The sequence below is a fragment of the Tachysurus fulvidraco genome, chromosome 4 (genome assembly GCF_022655615.1).
Source record: "Tachysurus fulvidraco isolate hzauxx_2018 chromosome 4, HZAU_PFXX_2.0, whole genome shotgun sequence".
NCBI lineage: Eukaryota > Metazoa > Chordata > Actinopteri > Siluriformes > Bagridae > Tachysurus > Tachysurus fulvidraco.
In genome coordinates, this window is record NC_062521.1 from 26,249,493 (window position 1) to 26,271,962 (window position 22,470).

General features: G+C 43.9%; 1 protein-coding gene across 3 annotated transcripts in view; it reads right to left on the bottom strand.

The window, feature by feature from the left end:
* The window catches only part of znf827 (zinc finger protein 827), a 99,798-nt gene that overhangs the window by 13,709 nt on the left and 63,619 nt on the right, over positions 1-22,470 (bottom strand). For all 3 annotated transcript variants that reach the window (XR_007140352.1, XM_027177657.2, XM_047812130.1), the window contains exons 6-11: positions 16,499-16,738; positions 15,151-15,205; positions 14,953-15,056; positions 5,674-5,811; positions 3,319-3,490; positions 284-450 (exon numbers count right to left, since the gene is read on the bottom strand). Coding sequence is in view for 2 of the 3 variants with exons in the window: in XM_027177657.2 (XP_027033458.2) it covers positions 284-450; positions 3,319-3,490; positions 5,674-5,811; positions 14,953-15,056; positions 15,151-15,205; positions 16,499-16,738 (876 nt within the window). In the remaining variant the exon portion in view is untranslated. The remainder of the gene's footprint in view (positions 1-283; positions 451-3,318; positions 3,491-5,673; positions 5,812-14,952; positions 15,057-15,150; positions 15,206-16,498; positions 16,739-22,470) is intronic.

Here is a 22,470-nt window from a genome sequence, read left to right on the forward strand (position 1 = left end):
TCACAAAGGGACTCGACACCACACAATCCATTGTATACTTTTAGTATTATTATCCACTCCCCGAACTCATTCCTCAGTCGGTACCATGGAGCGCTCACTTGCCCTTGTCCAAAAATTCAGCCCGATGCTTCTTTGTGAACGGAAATCGCAGGTTCGACTCGGTTAATACAGACTGTTACTTTTTTGTAGCTATTCCATACGACGCTCTCTGCAGTGACAGTTTCTATCGTTTAGTACAAGTGTATAGTTTAGTGGCCTTAAGTGTAGTGCAGAAGGGTCTGACCTGTGTGTTCAGCGTTGATATGAGCCTTCATCTCGGCCTCGTCCACTCCCACGTACTCGCACGAGTTACAGCACAGCGAGAACATCCACTGCTCCTTATCCACGTGCAGAGACATGTGGCTCACAAACTGTGCGTTCAGCTCCGTTTGGAAACCGCATACTTGACAGCTAGAGATAGAGAGAGAGTGTGTGTGAGGGGAAACTCGGTGTTTTGTGTGCGTCCTGTTGTCAGGCAACATGAGACTTAAGAATATGAGCTTCTGTATGTGGTTTACAGAAGACATTTCTCTGGGAAACATTTTTCAATAAATACATATCTGCATTGTTCTTGGCCAAATCATCACTGTGTCACGTAAAGCGGCCTGAACGAATAAATACGTCATTTATTATTATTAAAAGCGTTGTTTCTTTGGATCCATAAAGCCACTCGTTCTGAAATTTGGTGTCGTGTGTTTGGTGTTTATGTGTAATCGCTTTCGACGACAGAGTTAATTAACGTACATATCCACAGTCGGGCAATCAGATTTCTGCAAACTTCTCACACAGTGTTACAGTCACAGAACAGAACATCTCACACACACACACACACACACACACACACACACACACACACACACACACACACACACACACACACACACAATGAATAAACATGGCACATATTCCCAGCATGGATTCAATTAATACCGCAGTGAATTAGACATGACATTATCTGAACTCAAAGATGAAGCTTATTCTCAATATTTGATCAGTGTTTCTCTATTCACCAGGCAGTAGATATTATTTGGGTTCAGTCAGAAATGAGCTTTGTGACGTTTTCTCGGTTATCGTTTGATTGTACGTTCTTATAATGTCTTGCTCGTATATAATGTTTTGCTTGACTCGTAATCTAATTACGAGTCGGGCAAAATTCCTCTCTGGAAACCGTCACTAACGAGACACCGGTTAAAGCAGACTAGAGGTCATCACGGGTCCACTTAGATCCGATTAACCCGAGGTCCGATCTGAGACCCGAGCGGGTTCGGGTCTAAAAGTTTCATGTGTGCCTCAGACACGGGTCGGGTATAATAATAGCGGCATCGGGTCTCGGGTAAATTAAAATGAATGTGTTTTTACCGAACGGAGACGAGAAGACCTGAACTACTGTATGCACTATCTATAACCTCTCCTCTGTTTGCCAAGACAGCTTGCGACATCGTGTTGCTGACCGTAAGCTAATTTTCGTTGAAACAGACCTGTCAATCAATTTTGAATCCACGCTATAGCGGTTACTTTTCTGTCTGACCGGTGCGTGAGGGGCTGCATCGGTGTGTGCAACATTCAGCTTGTTGTAAACTTTTTCCAGAGAAGACCAGGAGACTTGGATATCCTTGTGCAGTAGTCTTTATTGTAGATACACGATGAAACGAGTCTGCAAGTCAGAGCGTACTGGCACGGGCGTTGCAGTCATCAAGTCTGACTTAAAGTTGTAATACATTGTAAATATACCCATTTTAGGGGGCAGTCCCATCAGATAGTGACAAGACACTCGGGTGACAATCAAAACATGAAAGGATTCAACAGCCCCCCACACCAGATCCTGGAATTTCACCCTTAATCAAATTAACATAACAGTCTTGCTCAGACCTTGAATCAAATGGCCACCTTAAACAATGGGACAAATGGCACAAAGGAACAGATAATAACGTGAGTTACCTCGCCCCTTTCCTTTCATATTAATGAGATACAGAAACCACAAGTCTAAAGTAATGTTTGAATTTAACTAGCATTGTAACTTGATTTGGCTTCTACATGATCCACAAAAATATGCTAGGACTAAGAGGAAATAAAACAATGACTTAAAATTATTTTCCCACGAGGTCCAGTCGGGTTAAAAAAAAAAATTGACAACCGTTCGGGTCGGACTCGGGTCTATTTTTTTGTCTCGGGTCGGGTCTTTCTTTAAAAAAAAAAAAATAAATAAATAAAAATTATGCACGTCGGGTTTGGGTAAAAAGTGATTCGGGTCACTTCGGGTCGGGTACATTTCTTTAGACCCGAGAAGACCTCTAAAGCAGACCTCCAGATCTCTCAGCATTAGATGGTGTCAGTGAGGGGGCGTGGCCACAGGGGTAAAGCAAGGTGACCGATGCCTATCTTTGAATAAGCCTTACACAAATCTGGGCTCAAACAAAACGCCTCGGATATTTGTCGTGAACACGTTTCACATTTCCTACAGACTCGACGAATGCTATCTAGTTCCTGTTGATTTAACCGGTTGAACCTCTGGGACCTTTCTCACTTAACTGCACACCTTTCCTGCTGGTGTCACTACGTTAAAAAACAGTCCCTAGAAGTTTAAAGAGTATAATGGGTTAATCGTTGCAGCACTGTAGGCATTCGGACCAAATCCCTTCGACTTTATAAACTCCGGCTACAGTGAACGTATTTTATCTGCAAGCTAAGACACTTCCTGTTGACTTTTGCAAAACAGTTCACGAAAGCTGTTCTTGCTGATTTTCGATCATTTTTGTACAAAAAAACTAATCATTGGCAAAGTACAATTTCACTGAGCATGAACCAACTCCACCATGAGTACTGATGCATCCCTGGTTATTACATCATGTACTTGTTGACCTGTCAGTTTCCAGGAACAACTCCATGGGACTGGACCAGCACACTGGTGCTTCTACTTGCACTAAATTCCAGGGGTTTCGTTACCACGACGTAAAGTGGGCGTGTTTCTGGAGGTCTTGGAAAAACACTGTGTTTAAAAAAAAAAAGACCGTACCTATGATGGATAATGAAGGACAAAAGTGTCATACAGGTAGATTTTATATTTTATATCTATTATGCTTTATTATCTTACAGTTACAGCTATTTTGGAAAACAAATAAACAACCAAAAACTACGGTTGGGGTTAGATTATCGAATAGGCCACGCCCACCCGATGACGCAATATCTGTTACGCTGTTCTGAAATCCCTGGAAATAAGTGCATCCCTGGTGGGTGTGCCATGTCTACGATGATGACAGTGCACAGGGTGTTTGTGTGTACCTGTAGTAGTAGGGGCAGTTTTTGCGTTCTCCTCCGTCGCCGGTGACCGAGTTAACGAGGTGCTCGGTGTCCGTGCTTACCAGTTTGACCGAGTGGATGGTGAGGTGCTGGTTCAGGTTGGCACGGCACTTTGCTGCATACGGGCAGAGGTGACATTTGTATTTCCTCTCCTCTGAGAAAAACACACACACGCACACACGCACGCAGAAAAACACATGGAGTCATGCACATGTACACTCATTGACACAGACACACAGCCTACGAGATTGCTGACTACTACTAACAACAACCAGGCTGATGGCTATAATATCCAATGCAAACTCTTTATAAAAACTCCCAGTGCTAACTGCAAACTTGACCATAAATAGTCTGAAAGTTCGGTTCAGTTTTGAACCTGTGCTCCTCTGAGTGACACTTGGATGACCGTAGCATTATAAATCATTAAAGTATTAGGTGTCAAACGGTAACACGGTAAGTGTGCTGAGAGGACGTTCGGTGTGAGAATATATAACGGAGGGTCTTTATGATTACAGTTTTTGCAGGTGTCATGTTGAAGCGTTCACTCGGATCGAGGCCATTAGAGCGTGTTGGGTTCGAGGTGGGTGCTTGTTTTTGGACCTCCGCTGAGATGAGGCCGACTCTGTGAGAATCCTGAGACATCTACAGATCTAATAGCTCCAGTTGGACTCTGTGATACTAAAGAGGAGATCTGAACTCCATGTGATCCTTACACCGATACAACATTTATCAGACTGTATATTTATAATCACACCCTCCAGTGTCACCCGTATGAGGATGAGGTTCCCCTTTGAGTCCGGTTCCTCTCAAGGTTTCTTCCTTTACCATCTAAGGGAGTTTTTTCCTCACCACTGCTGCCTGAGTCACCTCAGACTTGCTCATTGGGGATAAATACATACACATTGTGAACTATATATATCTAATATTAATCTTGATTTTTTTAATTCTATTAATTCTTTATATTATTCCTTATGTTTACCTTTTGTTCTATGTTTATGCTCTGTAATTACATAACGTCATGATTTCATATTTGCAGAACAACACCAGTAATTTCAGAGTAAGTTGCTGGGGCTGTATAATACAACCAAAAAATAAAAAATTATAATCAATAACTAAATACTGATTGCAGCCAGACAAGAAACATTATATTACGATTACAATAGTTTACTTAAGATTATGGTGGAGAGTAAATACTAGACAACAAATGTGTCAAGACTGGAAATAACTGGGTAATTGTACACATTTGACTTTGTGCATTAATGATGTGTTTAGGAGAAAAGTGTAATAATAACAGTCTGGATTACTGTATTGATTGTGTGTGTGTGTGTGTGTGTGTGTGTGTGTGTGTGTGTGTGGTGCATCTAAGTGGAACGATCACAGTAATTGAGGCAGAATGGCATAATACCTGGAATAATTGTCTGGCTCGGCCTAATTTTGCTGTTTACGGTGAATTGTAATAGAATGTCAAATGATATTACGGAAGGGAATCGTTCCGATATTTTATCATAGCAACATCTGAAAGTAAAATGAGAACTATGAACGCTGCAGGATTGGCTGATTTGAGCATTTCAAAAATAGTTCTTTTACACACAACATCCATCCATCCATCCATTCATTCATTCATTTTCTACCGCTTATCCGAACTACCTCGGGTCACGGGGAGCCTGTGCTTATCTCAGGCGTCATCGGGCATCGAGGCAGGATACACCCTGGACGGAGTGCCAACCCATCACAGGGCAAACACACACACACACTCTCGTTCACTCACACAATCACACACTATGGACAAATTTCCAGAAATGCCAATCAACCTACCATGCATGTCTTTGGACCGGGGAGGAAACCGGAGTACCCAGAGGAAACCCCCGAGGCACGGGGAGAACATGCAAACTCCACACACACAAGGTGGAAGTGGGAATCGAACCCCCAACCCTGGAGGTGTGAGGCGAACGTGCTAACCGCTAAGCCACCGTGCCCCCCACTGTGTACACAATTGCAAAAAAAAATAAAAATAACTTAATAATAATAATAAAAAAAAATGTCAGTCAGTTCCGCTGATGTCGAGGTCAACAGGAGGTCAATGGAGAGCGGTTTGAGTCGACAGGAAGGTCCGGTGACACGAATAAAAATGGCCCATTGAAGCAAATCGGGACGCATAATATTTTAAACTTTGGTAGACGGGCTACAAGGGCACCCGGGGACAGGAACCTGAGGCTACAGTGAGCGCAAGAGCACCGAGACTGGATTGTGAAAGATTTGAAGAAAGTTCATGTGATGTTTTTCCAAACTGTCCAGATTTACTGAACCATACAAAGTGTGTGTGTCACGTTCTCTCACCTGTGTGTAAGGAAAGGTGTCTGGAGAGAGTTTGCTGACGGCCGAACACTTTACCACACACCGGACAAGGGAAGAGCTGCTCGTTGTGTCTCCACTGTGGCAGGCCGTTGCCCGTCTCGCACGGTGGTTTCTCTAAATCTGGGGAAAAAAACAAAAACAAAACACACACGATTCCTTCAGCCAAACAGCACACACTGGTAACAGTAACTACACACCAGTTGCAGTTCAGGAAATATTGCTTCAATGAGCAACGTTCATGATCTATTCATGCACTCGCTCAGATCTTTTGAATCAAATCATTTGAATGAAAAGTACGTGCTGGAGAGTGAGTGTTTTTGTAAGTGGCCTAGTCTTCCTGCGGTGAGATCCCTGATCATGTCTGCACATCGTTATTTCTTGTCCTGTTAGATTTTTTTTTTCAGTGGGCGACACGTTCTTTTTTTCAGTTAATCGGCAAATCGCAACTCCTAAAGACTTTAACCGCAGGCTTGGAGTTTACACCAAAATAAATTCCTCGAGCACGTTCCTACGTTACTGTTCTATTAGTTCCACTGTAGTTATTCAGTAAGACTTTAAGATAAACTGAGTATTAAGCTGGGACTTTAAGGGATTAATTGGGGTTTGGAAATACAAATGTGCCAAGCCACTAAAAATCAATTAGAAATAAGGCTAACCAGAATAACACGATGGTGGAATGGAACAGAATGTTTTTGCCATTTCTGCTAAAACAAACAAACAAACAAATAAATTAATAAATGGGGAAAAAATCCAGAGGAGGTGTTAAATGATATAAAAGACAGGAGAGATATTCAAGATTTAACAAAGGTGAAATTGATATAGAGAGTCCAGATCACACAACCACGGGCAAAACACAAAGCTGAGAACGCTGGCAGGAGTCAAAAAACACCCACTAACAAAATATGGGCAGATATGCAAACTATTATTTACATGGATTTCGTCTGATTTCGTCTTTATTTAAGGAAATAACACTTGGTGGTGTTCTGTTATAGAAAACTAATCAGTGCTGAGGTGTTATGATGTGACACAACACTACTGGGGCTTGAACCCCTGATCGTCTAATCAACAACCCAGAGCCTTAACCACTCGAGCCACCACGGCTCTATATATACACAGATTGACATTTTCTACATTAGGGTAAAAACCCCAACACGAGACTACTGTCTCTACAGTGAAGCATGGTGTTTGGGAGCATCATGATTCCTTGGCCTGGGCTGCATGTCTAACAAAATGCCCTCCTTACCTGTGCGGCGGGGCCGAGACTTTCTTTCTGTATTTTAATAACAAATTGAATAAAATTCAATTGTTGTTCAACTATTCGTGCTATTTTATAAAATCGACCCCTGGATTCCTACATTTACATTCACGTTTTTAACCATTTATATTTTATCCAGGATGTCGAAAGGATACCATTTAAACTGTATGGAATTATGGACACTGGTGCTGCTGTGAAAAATGAATCCTAGAACACTTCTGACCAATTATACTTCAACTGAGGATGCTGAAGTCCTGAATAATTATACACCTGTCCACCTCTCAAAGCCGGCAGCTGATGTCTGCTGTTAGTTCGACACTTAACACACCCAGACTGGTGTCTAACACACCTTCTGTCTGCTGAATCCTAACTCTACATCCTGTATAGTCCTGAGACAGAAAGAAGGGGAGAAGAGGAGAGATTGAGCGAGAGAGAGAGAGAGAGAGAGAGAGAGAGAGAGAGAGAGAGAGAGAGAGAGAGGGAACAGTACTCCACAAGGAGACAGACAGAATTAACCTTCTGATGAAGGTGCTTTGGCTTGGCATCAAATTAAAATGCAGCTCCACGCCTCCCCTCTCTCCCACAATGGAAGTGGGGGGAGAGAGATAAATAAAGAAGGGGATAAATAAATAAATCAGAGAGAAATTCCGTCATCGCACATTGCAGCCCCTTCAAATGGCCAGGTGGCGCAGTGGGCATGTATGACTCTTATTCACACACACACACACACACACACACGCACACACGCCTGGCTAATGCAACGCAGGCTTCACACACGATAAACACAGCATGGTGACATCAGCATGACATTAGCCCGAGACGAACGAGTAAAACAGCAGACCCACGATCCCGAGCCAGTTGGAAGTTTTGCGGAACATACCAGCGTGTGTTTGTGGGTGTTTGGAGGTCATGCAAATGACATCTACAGCCTCCTTAGCTTCCTGTGTAGACCTCCACATTCCAGACTGCTCGGTACACACTCACGCATGGCTCTCAGCCTGTACGTACATGTTCCTGTGTGTGTGCGCTTGCGTATGTGTGTGTGTGTCCCTTCGGACTTGTGGTTCCTCATAAACAGGCCCATTTTTCCGGAGGCTGTCCTGTGTAGCGCAGGCTACAGGATTGATGGGGTTAGGGAGGAGGAGAGAGGGGGGGGAGAGAGAGAGAGAGAGAGAGAGAGAGAGAGAGAGAGAGAGAGAGAGAGAGAGAGAGAGGGCGTCTCAGAGTAGCAGCTTTTTGGCATGTTGGAGAATATTTAATGGTGGCCATTAAAGAGCAGATGCACTGGCCTTGGACGCTGAGCCTGAAGGACGTCTCACCGGTACACGACCCAGCACGTGACTGTGCATCGTGGCCCAGAGCAGCTCTAAAAACCCAAATGAGTGGATGAGTGCAGGGGAATTCGGGCAACCTTATAGAGGGAAATTAAGACATCAAGGTTGAAGTCATTGGACCCTGTGACACCGATGTGTTGTTCTAGCTGTTTTCTTTGATGGGATCGATGTTTTGTTTTCTCGATGTAGACACATTCATAATTTTCATCAGCTGCAGATAATAAGTACCTCAGGCACTTGGAGACAAACAGATTTCACGTCTGGGCTTTTTTTATTTTTTGTATAAAATTAATCATAGTTTATTGGAGAACAAATAGATTCTTTTCAAATAGAAACTTGGACCAAACTGAACATTACCCTTTGACCTGAGAACGTTATTCTCACAGTAAGGCAACGGTGGTGAAGGCATCATTCTTGCTTGCTTGTCTGACTCAAGCCTTTATTTCCTGGTCATGTTTAAAATAATGGATTAAATGCTACACTGTGGGATGAGTTTTTGGGTGATTTGGCTCGGAATAAAAAGTTATCTTGTATTTCTCTGATATTTTCTCGTCGGTTAGATTAAGCGAAGCTACAAAAACTACAGTATGTCCTACAATCAGACGGAATTATTATCATGAGTGCCAATAATTCTGCCTATTTCTGTATAAAGTACACATTATATATATATATATATATATACACACACACCTCGTCCCTATTCTGATAGCTAACACTAACGCTAACATTTGTTTAACGTTAACGGCATTAATATCTCCCAGGAAACAGAAAAGTGGCCTTTGGAACCGTTGGTCATGTTTAGTTTCATAACGCTCGACGCGGTCGCAGTTTGGTGTTAAAGCAGCTGCACTACTTTTAAACTTCAGCTAGGATTAGAAGTAGCATATAATTAAATCAACTACATTTAGCTCGTAATTATATAACGACACGGTGTATGCTGCATCTCTCCACTCCATCTGGACTGAATCACGGTACGAGAGCTTCCATTAAAGCTGCGTGGATGTTTGCCCTCGACTCTGGTGTGTGACTTTTGGAAGCGCTAACAGGCAGGAAGCAGCCAAGATACCCAGAAACCCCTGGTGCTGCAGGGTGACTCATGACCGGTAAGGACCTGTAAGCTGAGACCCCATGGCTCTGACAGCTTGTTCACTTAGGAGTGTGATTTATCACACCTTCATACAATGCACTGGGGCAGGGCATGTGCTCGGTGTGATCGAACTGAAATCACTTTGTTAGTCGGTCATCTGCTCTCATCCCCCCCCCCCCCTAAAAAGACAATGTGTACACGAGCGCTAGTTTAGCTCACTAATGCAAACGTTATGTGATGACAAGTTGCTATTGTTACGTAACCATGAGCTAGCCATGAACCATGAACCACTATATGAGGAAATATGTGTGACGTGAGTTTAACTATTAGAGGCAAAAAAAATATATTTTTTTTTACTTCAAAAAGGAATGTAGGGGGTGATGGGATTGATAAGTTTGTGACCTCTAGAGCATCTGTTAACCAGACTGGCCCAGAGTGTGTGTGTGTATGTGTGTGTGTGTGTGTCAGGTCGTCAAGCGCTTAATGGTTTAATTGGCATCGTTAAGGGCAGAGAGGAGACCGCCTCGACTCTCGCGGATAAGTGTAACCCAAGGCAAAGACACAAGGACAAGCACACTTTCATATAAAAAGTGACACAAGCACAGCAGTGAAAATACAGAGTGCTCTAATGAAAGCTGAGCTGCTGTAAAGATGGAGGGTATGGGATATACAGAAATAATAAATAATAATAAATAATAAGAAGAATAATACAAAAGAAGAAAAAAAAAAGTCTGAATTCTCGGTGTTGATTGTGGAGTGGGAGTTTCAGCCCACGCCGGGTCACGAAGGTGTTAACCATTTAGAAATGAGACAGACAGGAGAGAGAGAGTGTGTGTGTGTGTGTGAGAGAGAGAGTGTGTGTGTGAGAGAGAGAACTTCAGTTGTGTAGTGTGTGTGTAGTGAATTAACTCTCAGGGCACCCTGGACATGGAAAACCCAATCATTATTTCATTAAGTGGTGGAAGGAAGAGGGCCAGGCTGCCGCGCACTAATTACCCTCCGCCAGAGGGGCCAGCAGAGATGGGGGGGTGGGGGGGACACGGAGCACAGCTGCCCAGCGCCAAGGCCTCCGGGCTGGGCACGCATATGGGCACGGGGCCTCCTGGAGCTCTGGAGCCTGGCAGCGGGCGAGGGATTTGTAATCAGCCAGCCACAATAAGGGAACTTGTGAGGACCAAAGCAGACCGGCTGCAGCATTACAGGGCAAATAAATAAATAAATAAATAAATAAATCTAAAAAAAAAAAAAAAAAAAAAAAAAAAGAAACATACACCAGTAACAAAAAAAACCCATCATGATGGTGTTTTTAAAACGAGTCGTCATTATCGCACTGTATTAAAACTTAAAGGATTTAAGGATAATAAACTACTATTCTCGATACGGTCTTAAACATTCATTCATTCATTTTCTACCGCTTTATCCGAACTACCTCGGGTCACGGGGAGCCTGTGCCTATCTCAGGCGTCATCGGGCATCAAGGCAGGATACACCCTGGACGGAGTTGCCAACCCATCACAGGGCACACACACACTCTCATTCACTCACACAATCACACACTACGGACAATTTTTCCAGAGATGCCAATCAACCTACCATGCATGTCTTTGGACCGGGGGAGGAAACCCGAAGTACCCGGAGGAAACCCCCGAGGCACGGGGAGAACATGCAAACTCCACACACACAAGGCGGAGGCGGGAATCGAACCCCGATTTTTTACATTTAGTTTAAATCGTAGAGGTCTGCGATGTTACAGCTCAGAGTTTCCCTCCTGCTGCTGCTTTCTGTTAGGAAATGATATTGTGGTTTTGTATTTTGCTCATTTCTCACCTTCTCCCCTGGTTTCCTCGCAAATCCCAATAACTTGCTGGGAGGTGGATTGGTGATGTTCTATTACCCCTAGGTGTGAATGCGTGTGTGAATGTGTGTGTGAGTGTGAATGTGTGTGGTATCCTGCGACGGACTTGCGTCCCATCCAAGGTGTGTTTCTGCCTTGTGCCCGGTGTTCCGAGGCTGTATATCCACCGTGAACCTGACCATGGTACAGCACTTAGTGAAGATGATGAGTGAATGAATGCATGAATGAATGTCTTAAGACTTTTTCTGGTTTATTAACCACTATTAACACAGGTAGTCATACTGTACTATACACTTTACTATACTGTGTATACTGTGTATACTGTGTCTGTGTTTCAGCTGTTGTTGTTGTGGGAAGTCGTGGCCTAATGGTTAGAGAGTCTGACTCTTAACCCTGAGGTTGTGGGTTCGAGTCTTGGGCCGGCAATACCACGACTGAGGTGCCCTTGAGCAAGGCACCGAACACCCCACCGGCTCCTCGAGCGCCGCAGCATAAATGGCTCCGGGTGTGTGTTCATGGTGTGTTTGTGTTCACTGCTGTGTGTGCGCACTTTGGATGGGTCACTGTACTTAGCCGTACGTCACGTCACTTAAAAGAAAGAAAGCTGTTTGCTCTAAAGTACTAAAGGTCCACAGCATCCGCAACCCTAGCATTTGGCAGACACTATTATCCAGAGCTTACATTTGATCTCATTTTACACAACTGAGCATTGCTCAATAGCCCAGAAGTGGCAATTTGGTGGACATGGGATTCAAACTCACAACCTTCTGATTGGCAGTCCAACAATTAATCACTAGAGTCTAGTGACTAGACTAACACATCAGTACCTCAGTACCCAGACCCTTCACTCACCACCTTGTTCACTAATAGGGGACATGTTCAAAGGTATTCAGGTGGAACTGAGCTTTGTTTAGGCTCTGGCCTGCCCCCAAGTGGACAGAGCTTTTAATCTGTTACAAAACGTATGCAGGTGAGTATACAATAGTTGATGGTTTAGGACCAGGAGACCCCGAACGGTTTTGTCAGCTAAACCTTCAAGCTGACTTTGAGAGAAATTATTATTTCCTCGGAATCTTATTCTAAGCAAAACTGCTTTTAAGGCTATGCAACATTACCATGAAACATTCGACTGTTTTTTTGATCATGTTTCGGGTCAGTATATTTTGGAGGTTGCCTCACACACATGACATTTTCCTCACTGTGATTTGTTCTTGAATTGTTTTACTGACAATCTGTCCATATCGATTTAACACTCATGGATTCAGGAGGAATGTATTAGCTAGCCAACACTCTAGGTTATATTATGACATGAAATAACGTAAAGTAATTCAATCGACTTCAATCACTCTTCGCATGACGTTACAATAAAATGTTGGAATATTAATTGTTCCGTTAATTGTGTAATTCTGCGCTATAGCATTAAAATGCACTAAAAAAAAACTTCCATCAGGTTTAGGATTCTGCCTAAAGGTCTGACATTACCACTTGTGAGATTTGAACTCACAACCTTGTGGCCACCAGCACAGAAAGAATACAGCCCAGGGGTATGGACCATGTGACGGACAGACGTTTCTTCTAGCTCGGGTGTCCTACGTTAGCCCGACTGGGGAAGTGATAGCTCACTGTTTAAGGTGTTGGACTACTGATCGGAAAGGTTGTGAGTTTGATTCCCAGAACCACCAAGTCGCCACTCTTTGGCCTTTGAGTAAGGCCTTTAACCCTCAATAAATGAGATAAATGTAAGTTTCTCTAGATAAGGACGTCTGCCAAAATGGCAGAAATGTAAACGATTGTTTAAACAGTTAATAGCCCTGAAGCTCTGCTCCTTCAGGAGGTTTTACCTGCGAAGACTGCGTTTGTTATAAAGAAAACCAAAAAAAAACCCAAAAGCATAACAGAGGGGTGTCTATAGAAGAAACGTGAGCCAGTTTGAAGCTTGGAACATAAGAAATGGGTATGTGGTGGCTCAGTGGTTAAGGTGTTGGGCTACTGATCGGAAGGTCATGGGCTCGAACCCCAGGTCCACCAAGCTGCCGCTGATGGGCCCCTGAACAAGGCCCTTAACCCTCAGTTGCTCAGTTGTAAGTCACTCTAGATAAGGGTGTCTGCTAAATGCCGTAAATGTAAGTTCAAGTTTATTTATATAGCACAAACAAACAGCCAAAGTGCTTCACAGTGCGTTTGACATTTCAGATACACTTAAAAAATACACAATAAGATAGTTCAAGAAACTAAAATAAGAATTATTTAAAAAAAATAAATGTAAGAAAAATTGACCAGAGACACGGGACAAACACTGAGTATAGCCAGTACAAAAATTTGGAATGTTCTGAACCAGTAAGAAGCCACCGGGGGCAGTTAATGCCAAACCTCGTAAGAGCTGTTAAAGAAACAACAGTCAGTGACATCACCATGAATGAAGGTATTACAATCCACCGTTCTAGGAAGACTTCCGGAGCGGAAGTGTAGAGACCGTATCGTATGATGCAAACCTCTAATCAGCAGTACGATGGAGAGGACCAGATTGGGATTTACAAAGGAATACAGTGATCCCTCGTTTATTGCGGTTAATGGGGACCCCTCGAAAATCCCCCTAGGAATTTCCGTACATGTGTGTGTGGGTACCAGAATGTTTAAAATATGTAGATTCATACTTTATATATATAAATATTTGACTTAAATCTATTTAATTATAAAACCTTAATATTATGCATTATAAATGCGCAGCCAATCAGCTCACGGGATACATCCACTCCTGCTCTCATTCGTCGATCACGCGCCGGGAACCAATCACGTGCCTTGTCTGAATGCCCGTGGGTATGTACAAAGCCTCTGAGAGAGTTTCTCGCTTTGTCTGGCATCCTGGGAAACCGTTTCTCTCGTGCATCACGATGAAACAACGCTGCTGCCGATATGGCGGTATTTTTGAATTTTTATTTATCGATGAATATTTTTGAAAAATCGGCGATGCACTGAGGCCGCAAAACTTGAACGGCGAAGTTCTTGAACCAAGATTAGCCTCTAGCACAGTGACAGAAAGGCCAAAGTGTGGCGAGAACAAGGATCTGCTCATGATCCAAAACATATGAGCTCATCAGTCAAGCACGGTGATGGTAGTGCCACGGCTTGGGCTTTGCATGGCTGCTTCTGGAACGGACTTGCTAATGTTTATCGACGGTGTCGCTCACGATGGTAGCGGCGGGATGGATTGAACGTCTACAGAAACGTCGTGTCGGGAAAATCAGAGAAATACATCCGGTTTTACTGGGAGGGACTCGGTCATGCAGCAAGACAACGATCAATGAGCCAGCACAAACAGAGGACTTTTTGCTGTACCGAATGAGCAGCATTTCGCCTTCTGAAAACCGAACCGGAGGAAGAAACCGAACGACGACGGAAAGAAGCTGCGCTACGTGGTAAAGCAACACCAAAGAGGATGCAGGTCACAGGTACAGTATGATGCAGTTATAGCAAGCGAGGGTTACGGAACCAAACCTGAAGTGTTAAGAACATGGCGCCTTTGGTGGCTCGCAAGTTTTATGTTGTTTAATACAACTAGATGTAAATATCAGGTCATGAAAGCTTAAATTCTTTTTTTGTCTTAAACCCAAATGTCATGAATAAACAAACAAACAAACAAACAAACAAACAAACAAACAAATAAACAAATAAAATAAGCCATGCTACTTCAGCGCTTTCAGGCAGGACTGTATACGACAGGAACGTGTACCTTGTAGCTGGGAGGTTCGGGCGGAGGAGCTGGCCTCGGCTGGGGAAGAGCTCTTGGAGCGCGTGCTGAAGGGCGATTGTCTAAAGCGGTCATCCAGGAAAGGGCTGGAAGTAAACAAAGATGATGCAAGAACACCTTTCATATCAGTATGCGGCAACATGTAAACAAGTAGCAGTGGCATCAGGTGTCGGTGCTCACCTGGTCATGCCGAACGATGTGCTGTCTTTATTTTCATTAGCTTTGCTTACTTTTTCTGCAACACACACACACACACACACACACACACACACACACACACACACACACACAAAAACCATAAGACGGCACCGGGGTTAAGCTGTCGTGTTTTTATAAAGCAGACATGTTTCATTCCTCGTTCAAAGCCAGTGCAAATGGTCCGTCCGCAACGTTTTTTTCGCACGACCTCTTGTGTTTTGAGATAAAATGTAATTGTGCACTCTGTTTACTCTGGCCTGTGAGAGTTTAAACATAAATGCTAAAGAAAGTACCGTGTTATTGTTTAAGCCCTGGAAGGCCTCAGGTTATTTATTTTTAAGCATATTATTCAGAAATTACAGGAAAACTAAGAGCAAACAGTGTGTAGGAATATAAATCTGGATTTCCCCAAAGCTTTTTCAGAGTTCGGGTGTCGAGAGGCAGCGTTTTAATCCGGAGCCTTAATGTTTGTATGCTGTTTAAGCTACGAGATAAAACGATGCATGCCTAAAATTCCCACCTGAGACAGCACGTCGAGATAATTTCCAGATTTCTGTCCTTAGTACCAAGCACAATGCTTGCATAGACATCCAAAGCATCATGAGAATGGAGAATATAATGAATTAATCAGCCCTGGGGCAAGGTTCACTAAGCTCCTGGTATACATCTTTAGAATATATATATATTTATTTAGGAGCCGTGTTTCCCCCCCAGTCCTCCTGCAGGGTGACGGTAATGACCCTGCTCTCTGGGTGACACTTCCTAGTCTCCTTCTCTCCAACACACGGTGTCACATGATGCACCGAGGACACAAGGGTTCTGTGGGTTGCCATGACGATGCCGCAAGAGATGCAGAGAGGAAGGGGAGAGAGGGGCAGCGAGAACCAGAGAGACGCAAAGGAAGCATGTGTTAGCGAGCGGCTTTTTAACGCCAGAACGTTTGAGAACGTGACAAATAGAGGACCGGACTATAACGTACAGGGTTATCTCTCTCTCTCTCTCTCACACACACACACACAAACACACACACACAAACGTAATTCGCAGATTTTGATTAGGAGTGTGCGTATGCTGGGAGAAAAGTGAAAGATTCAGAAGTGCTAAGTGAAATTTATCCATGGCAAAGCCAGTTGCGGAGGATTCAACTAATCCTCACACACACACACACACACACACACACACACACACACACACACACACACACACACACACACACACACACACACACACACACACACACACCAGCCATGGAGAGACAATGCACACAACACTGACTGGACGTGGCAGAGCCGGTTGACGTTCACCCTCCGTTTGTTCCTCTTTCACTCACCAGACAGTTTGAAGAGCAGCTCGGAGGCCATTTTGACCGATATGTCCTGGGAGAAGAGGTCTTTGTTGGGGCGGGGCAGAGGCTCCGGAAGGCCAGCCATTGGCTCCTTCTTCTCGCATGCCCCTAAAGTGCTGAAGCCTAGCAGGTGAGAAGGGGGCGGAGCCACATCAGAGGGTGGGTCCACCTCCATGGGCTCCGCCTTTACTGTCGCTTTCTGGAGACAGGTGTCTTTGCTGTTCTCTGGAAGAGGACGAAGAGAAAGAGATCAATGTTATTCGGGTAAATCGTGCTACAGTGAATTAAATTATAATTGCAATGCATTTTCTTTTACTATCTGGTGCACGGTGGTGGATTTTGGAGCATCATGATGCTGACTAAAAAAATGTTCGACCGATCAGATACCGCTGTCACGGCATCTTCCACACAGTTCCCTTTGTTAATACATTCATAAATCTTATATTATTCTCTATTCCCATTTTATAATTAATTATAATTGATTTATTTATATTTGTAATGTAATTGAAGCTTGCGCATTGGAGTTAAACTGAATTTTAAAGACTGTGGCTGTCTTGTACAAACCAGGGCTTTTTTTTAAGCTCACTAATTTTCCGTCACAAAATCGTTAGCGGTCAGCTAACGAGATCAGCCGATACTCAAGGTTTCAGCAACATGACTGATTGTGGAAAAGACAACTCACTCTAAAATAACCTTCAGTAACGTTCATTCATTCATTTTCTACCACTTCTCGGGTCACAGGGAGCCTGTGCCTATCTCAGGCATCATCGGGCATCAAGGCAGGATACACCCTGGACAGGGCACACACACACACACTCTAATTCACTCACACACTCACACACTATGGACAATTTTCCAGAGATGCCAATCAACCTACCATGCATGTCTTTGGACCGGGGGAGGAAACTGGAGTACCCGGAGGAAACCCCCGAGGCACGGGGAGAACATGCAAACTCCACACACACAAGGTGGAGGCGGGGATCGAACCCCCAACCCTGGAGGTGTGAGGCGAACGTGCTAACCACTAAGCCACCGTGCCCCCCTACTTTCAGTAATAACACTTTAAAAAAAAAGAAAGAAAAAAAAACAGCCAAAAATGTATTTTCCTGTCTGATATATACACATGTTCCTAAAGCACAGACACCGTTGACCTCTGAGCATTTTGTCCTGACAGCCTTGAACAGAATCCATTAGAAATGCGTTTGGAGTATTAGATAGATACTGGAGTGTTGGATAGAAATTTGCCGTTTACTTTTTAAACATTTCGGTATCATCGTTGTGTCCCTCTTTAACACGTTCTTCCTCTGAGCCGCGTGAACTCGACCAGCCGCATCGCTCTGCGTCAAGGGTGCACTTCACTTTCACACCGCTTCTACACGAGTCCTACTCGTCTTCGTACTGTGTGTTATATAGAGATTTCGTGTTAAACACGTGGCTCTGGATCTCTTTAAAACTTTCTGCTGTCGTCGTGATTGTTGTCATGATCTGCATCTTCGCGCTACAACGACCTATAAAACGAAAACATTTCACAATCTAGAAAATGCAGAAGACTGGTGCTCCAAACAGGCTGTTTGTTACGTTTAAGTCTGGAACGATGTCACTATTTACTTCCAGCAAGAACACGTCAACCTTAACACGTTTGGATTAAAGTGCTCTCGGTCATCTTCCACACACACAGAAGCTCCCAGATGCCTACGACTGGCTCGTGTCCAGCTGGTACTGCTGCGCAGCTCAGGAACCCGATCGTCTTCCGTTTCTGCCCATACCCCAATCTGCATGGCGTTCCATGGTCCACGTGTCGGCGTCACTCCGGTTCGCTGAGTCACAAAGTCAACATCGCAACGTCGTGTGGATCGACTGAGTGACTCTTGGTTATTAAGCCTTCAGATGACAATGTGACGCAGACTCTAAAAGCTTCACTAAAGAAGATCTGGAAAGCTGTCAGAATGAGTCAGAGCTGTCCTCACATCTCCTTGATGGTGGTGGTGGTGGTGGTGGTGGGGTGCTGGAGGTGTCCGTCCTCCTGCCGTGAAAAGGAACAATCCATCTGTGTTCCTGAAGGAGGCAGACAATGTGTAATTATCTTGTCTCTGAGTACAGAGTAGCAAAGATGAACGCAGCTCGGGAAGTCTTTCGCTGTTAGTGCTGGTCATTATTTTACAGACTCTTTATTTAAATCATTTCATTTCGCTCTGGCCAACATTTTAACGCTAAGGTTGACAAACTCCTGCTCGGGAGGAGCAACTTCATTAGGAGTTATTTAGGGATTACACAGGATGATGTGAGGGACATTTTGTTACAGGAAAACAATCAGTTTGTTGACTAGTGGAATACTAGTTGCGCCACTTTATTACCATGGCAACCGGTAGTAGGAACGCCACTTCTTTATCTATGGTGTTCTCGCTTACATGCCAGTTAGCCAAAATGTTTGATTTATTAAAGAACGTCATGAGTTTCACTAGTTTTAGCTGCATTAAAGGCAGGGTCTCCGATTTTTGAAAGCCAGTGTCGACATATAAAATCACCAAAACAAACACGCCCCTAACCCAAATGGGTCTCACCCCTGTATCGATAGCTCCGCCCACACATACATACGTAACCCGGGCAACTAATGGAAAAAACGTGTCTTTATCATAGCTGAAGGGAAGAACAATACGATTGCAGATAAACAAACAAGCAAAAATGACACACAAGCATAATCATGTAAAGGACAAAGGCATATATTAGTTCTGTGTAACAAAGCAAAACCAACGTTACTCACCTATCGAGAAGGAAAAAAGTGCCTCAGCATCTTAAGTAAAGTTGAATTTCCCGAGTCAATAACTCATGAGCTAAACGCTGTTACTACACAAAACACAGTTGTAGCTGCGTCTCTACATTACTACGATAGAAAAGAGGTGTTATTTGTGTAGTAACAGCGTTTAGCTCAGGAGTTATTGACTCGGGAAACTCCAACCTGTGAATATGTGGCCAACTTCCTGCTCCTTCAGTTCTCTCCAGCGCTGGAAAGCTGATCCTATATTAACACGTCCTACTTCTTGTCTTATCGTAAGTCTTTCTTCTCTTTCTTTCTTTGTTTTTATCCTCCATGTCGATGTTAAAACCGCTTTCTGCTAATGTCACACATGCGCACTGAACACTCTCTCCGCCCATATTGACAAGCCCCGCCCCTTTCTGCTCATTGGCCACACATTTGTTTTGATTTTTGTTTTGATTTATGTTTGTTATTCGGCCCGAATCAGTTTTCTGAAGCATTTCTCAAAAATCGGAGACCCTGCCTTTAAGTTGCCGCTATAAGAAGTCAGCATGATTTTCTTGTCACAGTAACAGCAGTATTTTTTGGGGACATACAGTACAGTAAACTCATCACAAACACTACCTTGTGTTTCTATTTTTCCCATTTAACTCTGTGAATAATACGGATGTGTCTAAGCTTCACTCTGACAGCCCCGGTACATGATATGAAATAAACAGCATTCATGCTGAGTATGGGTTCAGTCACCTCGGTATCTAGAACGTTCTCAGGTCCACTTAAGCAAAAAAAGAGGAAGGAAACAGATGCCAATGCTATAAAGAGCACATAAAGAGCTCCTACGCTTCAGCGGGTGTCTTAATGAAAAACTGCCCTCGTCAACTGGCCTGATATCGGAAAATAAAAAGGTCTGCGGTAGCCCTGAGCACAAGGGACGAGAGAGAGAGAGAGAGAGAGAGAGAGAGAGAGAGAGATATGAAGGTGGTCGGAAAAATACGACCCTTCCAGAGTTTTTCATAGCATTCTGCAACCTTTCCCCTGCTCCTTCTTATCAGATCGGTTCAAAAGGTTAGTCAAACAGCCAGCTATAAATAACACAAGGTTAGATGCCATCTGAATTCAGCTCTGCACTGGTGGGCGGAGCTAACACGCACACTGACTCTGATCCCCGCCCACTCAGAGGAGTAGAGTGTCAGTGGGAGGGGCTTGGGCCTGTAGCCCTGTGTTTATGTCTGGGTCTGACCTAGATAGCCTGAGTACAGTGTGTGTGTGTGTGTGTGTGTGTGTGTGTGTGTGTGTGTGTGTGTGTGTGTGTGTGTGTGTGTGTGTGTGTGTGTGTCCAGGTGTCGGGCTCTGGAGGAGGCAATGCCACACGGACAACCAGCAGCCTGCTAATCCCATAATAAGGGGCTTGGAGCCAACACGAGGGCTGGGGTCACACAAGGGACACATATGCACACAAACACACACACTCTCTCTCTCTCTCTCTCTCACACACACACACACACACACACACACACACACACACACACACACACACACACACACACACACACACACACACACACAAAAACAAAGGCGTGCACTCTTGCCTCGGGTTCATGTTAGTAACTGATTTCAAAAACACACACATGAGCTTTGGAGAACAAAGTCTTCTCATAAAGTGCATGTCAGAAAGACCACATGGCTAGTGAACATGGCTCAGGTACAACATACACACACACACACACACACACACACACACACACACACACACACACACACACACACACACACACACACACACACACACTAGTTCAAACTGTAAACAACCACACAAACACGTCTCGTTACTAAGCAAAGAAATTCATGTACAGTGTCATGTTCATTCTTGACACTTTTTGTTGCCACCTTCGACTCGTCTTCATACGATCATTGTTAATTAATATTCATTTAAATATTCATTTAATCTGTTCAATTATTTAATTTATTATTTTTTAATAATGCATGGTTTTTCGGGACCTGATTGTAGTCAGTTTTTTAATTAAGGACTTCTCCTCTCTTTGTGGCCCTCGCAACAGCTGATAGGCTGAAATGGAGCGAGCCGAAGCTCCGCCCACTTCTCGCTCGCGTCATGTCTGAAATGAGTAGAAAGCTGGTTTCTGTCGTACGTTTAGATTTATGATCATGATCCTTTACGGACCTTATAATCTACACCTATTAGAGATTATTACAGAGAAATAGCCATAATGTTGATAATTGTTGGGTTTTGTATTAGGTTTTATACAGTAAATATTAAAACCATATGTAAAATGTATGGCCTGAGGCTTGATAGTAAACTTTGTGTGTTAGCGTATACACACGCAGATACACACTGACGAGCACAAAGACGCACACCGCACTCCTAAGGAGAGCTCAGAAAACCTCTACAACTACTTTATACTGTCTGTGGAAATGGCAGAATATATTAATACGCATGAATATGCATGGCTATGCAAATAGGACACACCCCCATGACCCCAAGCATAGCCTTTGACTCGTCCTTTACAAAGTTCTCTATTTAACAACAGCTGAAATACGCTTAGTACGCAATTCGGAGCTGTTCAATTTCCTGTTAATACATTTTCCTTTAATGATTTGTTAAAGTCTGTCAGAAAATGACAAGGGTCTGAATTACCATGACTCGTGTAAGAGGTGTACGGAGATGACGTGTCTGTAGATCAGGAGTGTTTTCAGAAAGGCCGGCGAGTTGCACGCCGCTGTGTCTCTCGGTGTGTGTTAGCCAGTGTGAGTCCTTACACAGTTACCGGTGTGTTACGTGATGAAACGATAAAACGTCGGCGTGTTACATCAGCCCGTCTCCCGCTCTCTCCCGGCTGTGTGTTGCTCGTGACACAGTGGCATGCTGGAGTCTCGCTTCACACACTCGCTACATGCAAACTCCTCTTATCACACGTTCCCTTTCATGTGGTGCGGCGGAATATGAATCGAGGGGACGAGGAGACTGACGCACGCTGAGAGGCTGTGTGTGTGTGTGTGTGTGTGTGTGTGTGTGTGTGTGTGTGTGTGTACAGCAAGGCTGACGAAAGAGCATCGATATAAACAAAGAGTGAGAAGGAGTGGAAGAAGTGGGAAATGATGCTGAGGGGAAAAAAACCCAGAGAAATAGACAGGGAGAGGAGAGAAAAGAGTGGAGGGGGCGAGACGGAGGCTAGAGGAGGTGTGT